This window comes from Nothobranchius furzeri, chromosome 1 (assembly GCF_043380555.1).
Source record: "Nothobranchius furzeri strain GRZ-AD chromosome 1, NfurGRZ-RIMD1, whole genome shotgun sequence".
Lineage (NCBI taxonomy): Eukaryota > Metazoa > Chordata > Actinopteri > Cyprinodontiformes > Nothobranchiidae > Nothobranchius > Nothobranchius furzeri.
In genome coordinates, this window is record NC_091741.1 from 60,057,650 (window position 1) to 60,063,649 (window position 6,000).

The 6,000-nt window shown below is 39.8% G+C and overlaps 2 protein-coding genes across 2 annotated transcripts in view; one reads left to right on the forward strand and one right to left on the reverse strand.

The window, feature by feature from the left end:
* slc13a4 (solute carrier family 13 member 4) overlaps positions 1-1,330 on the forward strand; it is a 47,677-nt gene extending 46,347 nt beyond the window's left edge. Inside the window, exons 15-16 of the mRNA XM_015955057.3 lie at positions 639-776; positions 924-1,330. Of these exons, the coding sequence (XP_015810543.3) occupies positions 639-776; positions 924-1,061 (276 nt within the window). The 3' untranslated portion in view covers positions 1,062-1,330. The remainder of the gene's footprint in view (positions 1-638; positions 777-923) is intronic.
* Positions 1,331-2,948: 1,618 nt separating this feature from the next.
* On the reverse strand, positions 2,949-3,985 carry coa6 (cytochrome c oxidase assembly factor 6). The gene is made up of 3 exons (XM_015955064.3): positions 3,813-3,985; positions 3,506-3,661; positions 2,949-3,395 (listed from the first exon to the last, which is right to left on the reverse strand). Exons 2-3 carry the CDS (start codon positions 3,647-3,649, stop codon positions 3,300-3,302), a joined length of 240 nt encoding a protein of 79 aa, XP_015810550.1. The 5' UTR covers positions 3,650-3,661; positions 3,813-3,985; the 3' UTR covers positions 2,949-3,299.
* Positions 3,986-6,000: the final 2,015 nt, after the last annotated feature.

The window sequence follows — 6,000 nt, forward strand, 5'->3', positions numbered from 1 at the left end:
ATTTGGAAGGAAAGTTAATATATCAAATATTAAGATACAAAAATAATTGACATTTATTTTTAGAAGTGCATTTGGCCCTCACAGTGTCTGCTGGGAAAACCCTGGCCCTTGACCAAATCTAACTGAAGACCCCTGCTTTAGATTCAGTCTGAGGGTGTTGTTGTGTTTAAAGTTCACCTGGTTGCTTTTGGAGAAACTTTCACCTCAGAAACTCCTGCCATGCATGAAATGAAAATCTTTTAGCCCTTTTTTTATTTGTGGGATTAAAAAAAAAGTCTAATTCAAAGGTTTTCATTTTGTTTGGATATTTTTTTAATTAAAAATCACATTTTGGTTTTATTTTGAAAGTGCTCCTTTTACTAAGTTGCATATATTTAATTTTCAGAAGATTGGACACTAGTCTGAATTTGCTTACTTGTGAGGACATTTAGCTTTCTTCTCCTAAGGAGAGATAAACTCCCAGCGTGTCCAAAGTGCCTGTGACTAAAATAAATGTAATAATGTAATGTTGGTGGCCAGCAAGTTCTTCCAACTTTGGATTTTGACCCACGGTTTAAAAGTCACCACAGCTCTGTGGTGTTGTAACGTGTGTGTTGGTAACATTTTAAAACTACACTCTGTCATTCCTATCTGTCCAGTCGGAGACGCTGCTCATCAACCCGCTCCACACACTGATCCCGTCCACCATGTGTGTGTCGTTTGGGGTCATGCTTCCAGTGGGGAACCCCCCCAACGCTATTGTCTTCAGCTACGGCCACGTGAAGATCAGCGACATGGTATATTACACACACACACACACACACACACACACACACACACACACACACACACACACACACACACACACACACACACACACACACACACACACACACTTGTCGATCCTAAATGATTTTGTGTGTTCTGTTTCTTCTCGTGCTCAGGTCAAAGCAGGTTTTGGAGTCAATCTGATCGGTGTGGCTGTGGTTATGTTGGCCATCACCACCTGGGGGGTTCCCCTCTTTAATCTGACTGAGTTCCCAGCCTGGGCAGTGGCCAGGAACGTCACCGGAAGTTTATAACCACCGTTGGATCTGGGGTGCAGGGTTCATTTAAAGACTGAAGGAAGGAAGGGTCCCTGTGATGATTAAAATCCAGCAAATTGATTCTTCCTCAGGATTAGACAGATGAAGCCAGCATAAAAAAGACAGAAGACGAAAGAAAAAGCTGGAAGAATTCCCTGTTGCTTCAATAGAATATCTAGGACTGGTCTGTTGGTGGTTCATACAAGCAATGGGGCAGGCCAACTGTTTTCAGTGAATCAATAAAAACTGTGTTTGCTACAAATTAAGAGCTGATATTGTTTCTGAATGTATGATCACACCTGCCTCAGAGCGCGTCAGTGGCCTGGGCTCATGAATTAAAGGAGTTCTGCTCCTTTTAAGAACATGTCGGGTAAAAGGTTCATATTTCACCTGGAGATGGCTCTTTAAGCCTCAGTTTGGAGAAACAGACATTCATTTGAACCGGTTTAATAAGCAAATGGCTTGTTTGATAGCTTTTGCACTTGCTTGAATTTTAAAGCATTATTTTTAAGGTTTTTAATGTTTTTGAAATTTTATTAAGTGCTGAAACGTACTTTGAATAATAAAATTAGATTTAGTTCAAAATATAATTTTGAGCTTATTTGCACCTTTTGTTCCGTCTGTAAATGATCACCACTGTACTCACCTTTATAAGTGCTTAATTGTGGCAAACATGGCTGCTGGCAGGTTGATAGGATGAGATCGAATCTGTTCTTCATAAACTGAGGCAAATAGCTATCTACAGCAGATACAATGTTATTGAAAACCCCCCTTTTAGTTTTTTCTTCTAGTTTAACAGATACATGCGCATGCCTCTATGTACTGTACATGTGTGATGGTACCTTTCTTTATGTTCTGTATGTCTCGGTGTTGAAATCTTGTCCAACACTGTCCACTAATGTCTTTACCGGCTCCTAGCTTTGGATAATCAGGGTTTAAATAACAAATTATTTGAGCCAAAAGTTTCTTTAACTGATTTAGTGCCTACTATGCAGGGAGCTTTTTTCTTATTACCTCCTTTTTATTCCTATTATTTTCCATGATTATTGTGAGACTAACCCCATTAGCATATTACTGCCTTGCTGTAAGGCCACAAAAGTAAAGATCTTCTATTTATTTTCTGTTCTCCTAAATCTGGGAAGCGTTAGTTGCCAACTTGCTAAATGACTGTAAATATTACAAGTTAACCAGCAAGAATGTGACACATTTCCTGCTTTTTGAAGCAAACTTTCAGAACCAATCTGGTACCTTTTTGTATTTGTGCTATTTTTACAGTAGAGAACCTCCTAATTAGAATCAAGGCGGTTTCCCTCACTGATCAAATTATATATTTTTTTTTACACATGTTATGAAGTGGTACCTACACCAAACAAAACTCTAAAAATAATTGTTTTTTACACAGAGATCTGAAATGTAACAACATTGAACTTGGAAATTCAGCTCTGGCATGAAAGAGCCGAATCAAGATGGGGTATTACAAACCGTCTGATGGTGTCAGTACGGGACTGAACGTGCAATAGGCCAATCAACTGTCAAGTCACACTGATTCCTGTTAAAGAAAAGGTTTGTACCAAACCTCGTTTGGAGCAGAAATGTTAAAGACATACTTTATATTTTTACAGAAAATTACATGTAATTTTTTATATCACTGTATTAAAAGTTTAAACCGAATCAGTTTTTTAAATAAATATTGGTATTACCTGCAGTGACCTTTGACCCTAGGGCCACACTCCTTTGTAAATACACACAAGTTTGTAAGGTGCCTTTAGATGTCTGAAATGAGCTGTAACATTAAATCACGTTTTACCACAGGGTGACGTTCTTATTCTGCTGATACAAACTAGTTACAATAAACATGCACGTATGACAATAAAACCACCTCAATCACTGTTGATTTGATTTATTTACACACACACACACACACACACTACTCTTACTGTAGACAGTACAGTATAGTCTTCATGTCAGCTTGTTATACTGACAGTTATTCTGCTTTTGGGAACTTCATGTATATTTAACAGTTTTGAGAGGTAAAACTGACTGAGTGGCAGAGTAGTAATGAAATCCAACAAGTTTGTTTAGAAAAAGATGAGCAGATCATTTCAGGGAAGTGGGAAAAAAATCCTTTTGGATCCCCGAAGGCAACTCTCATCCCATCACACAAAGGTGTAGAAGAGGTCCACCAAAAGCTTCACTCTGAGAAAGTCTATGTGGAGCTTTCCTGCGGAGTCGTGGTTAGCTTTCTTTGGGTCCCTCGGCGGGTGTGAACCCTTCAGTCTGCATCTTTTCCTTGTATTTCAGGAAATCTCTCCTCTTGGTGAAATATTTCACCTGCCAGGGAAGAGATTAGGGAAACCAGTATTTATAGTCATTCTCAAAAATATCTATTGACCATTCATTGCTTGAACAAAATATAAAAGGGTTTGAAATGGATATTTTACCCACTGAGCAGGGCACTTGGCCTCAAAGTCACTCTGGAACGTCTGACAGGATTCTACTCTTCCGCCGTTGTCGTCTAAACACTGCCAGAGCTTGTCCCTGGCGCTCCAGCAGATCTTCCTTTCCAAAGAGGTTGGAGCTGCCATCACTGCTCAATTCTGAGGAAAGACTAATGTTCTTAAAAAAACGATTCAAGCACTTAAAGAGCTCATTCACTCATATTTAATACATGTGCAGTGTTCTATAGTAGGAATGAAACTATTAATTAGCAGCCAAACAGTTTGCTGTAAAATCTCTGTTGTAACTCACCGATTGAAACCTCGTCGTCTCTCTGGCCGCTGCTTCTCTCTGTCATTCCATAAAGACACAAAAAACTAAATTAACTTCGCTAAAAACTAACAACAGCAGGAATTCTGTAACGTTTCACTGAGCTATGTGAAGGACAAGCACAACCTCAACAGCAAACACTTCCTAGTCGCATGTTGATGACGTTAACTTGTGATTTCTATGTGTGATTTACATGTCCTGCCAGATGATGGCGCAGTTTAAAAAGAATAGAAAAAGAAACCGCACTGAAGCATGTTGTTTAAATCCAGTCTACTCAGTTTGGTTATAATTAAAATTAAAAAGAAGTTTTTATTTTTACAGACAAATAGTCATTTCAAATGGTAAAACAATCAGAGGGGAAGCTTTTGAGCTTAGTTAAATACATTTTTGTCTCATTTTTCATTTTTGTTTAGAATCAGCAATTAAGCACAAATGTTATATTTTTTATATAATTTTTTCAGATTGTTATTGTTATTTCTGTCACGACATTTAACAACTTCCTCAACGCATCAAATCAGTCAATAAAAACGTTATTCTGCTGCTTTACTACAGTAAATTTGAAATGAATTTCAAATGAAACAGTAAGGGTACCAAAAACACATTCAAAAGAAGTATTCTATCATTTGATACAAAAATTATTAAAAGTGGGTTTTCCCCCTTATCTAACTCTGGGAAATCTGTCAGACAAAATGAAAATTTTGGGTGGAATATCCCTTTAAAGTGATAGCGTGTATTTTCCTTGGCGATAGGGGCCAATATACCTAAATCATTGCAAGCAAGCATTATTTTTGTGTTCAAGTAAGACCTTACCAACAGATGGCCATTATGGTCAAAAGTCCTTGGGAGTGCAACCTCCAGCAAAATAACAACATCAGATTCCCTTTCATCACTTGCAATGAGTGAAGAGATAAATGTGTAAAAGAACGTAATGCTGAAAGTTTTGTAACCATTTGTTACAAATCAGAAAATGCATTCTGTCCTGATGTTTATGGTTATAGGGAGCCTAATTCACCCCCACTACTTCTGGACCATGGGTCCCCAGAAGAACAAAAAAATTAATGCAAGTCAATGGGGCTAAAAACGCAATTTTCTAATTCAGCTTGTTATGTGCCATGGATTTCGCACATGATGTCCGTGAATTTTAAAGACACATTTTGATGCCAAGAACATGCTTATTTTCGAACGGGGGTGGTGGTGGTGGTGGGGGGGGGGGGGGGTGCTAGTTTAGAAGATGCTCTCTGAAGAGCTGGGTCTTCAGGAGTTTCTTGAAAATTGAAAAGGAAGCTCCTGTTCTGGTAGTGCTTGGAAGATTATTCCACATTTGTGAAACACTGCATGAGAAGAGTCTGGATTGTCCTGAGCGTGGTGTAGGCACCGCTAGCCGACGATCCTGTGATGACCGGAGCAGCCGGGCTGAGACGTAAGCCTGTACAAGAGGATTCAGATAGATGGGAGCCGTACCATCTCAGACTTTGTATGCGAGTGTTAGCTATTTGAATTTGATGCGTGCTGCTAGCGGTAGCCAGTGGAGCTCAATGAACAAAGGGGTGACGTGTGCTCTTTTTGGCTGATTGAAGACCAGATGCGCCGCTGCGTTCTGGACCATTTGAAGAGGTCTCACAGTACAGGCTGGAAGACCAGTTAGAAGGGCTTTGCAGTAATCGAAGTGGGAGATGACAGTAGATTGCACCAGGAGCTGGGTGGCATGTTGTGTTAGGTATGGTCTGATCTTTCGTATGTTATACAGCGCAAAGCGGCATGAACAAGCAACAGAGGCAACATGATCTTTAAAGGTCAGGTGTTCATCAATCACAACACCCAGATTTCGAACTGCCTTTGAAGGAGCCAGAGATAGGAAGTCATTCTGGATTGAGATATTGTGCTGTATGGATGGTTTTGCTGGGATGACAAGTAGTTCAGTTTTAGGAGGTTGAGTTGGAGATGGTGGGATTTCATCCATTTTGATATGCCAGAGAGACAGTTTGATATGCGTGCAGAGACAGTGTGGTTGTCCGGTGGAAATGACAGATAGAGCTGGGTGTCGTCTGCATAGCAGTGGCAGGAGAAGCCATGTGATCGAATGATCTCACCCAGTGAGGTGGTGTATATGGCAAAGAGAAGAGGTCCTAGTACAGAGCCCTGGGGTACTCCTGTGGCAAGATGGTGCATG

Bases quoted from the DNA above. Each gene is read 5' to 3' on its own strand.
- coa6 (XM_015955064.3), bottom strand. From the start codon at position 3,649: ATGGCAGCTCCAACCTCTTTGGAAAGGAAGATCTGCTGGAGCGCCAGG. The intron at 3,396-3,505 runs GTAAAATATCCA...CTTCCCTGGCAG, and splicing joins CCAAGTGCCCTGCTCAGTGG to GTGAAATATTTCACCAAGAG.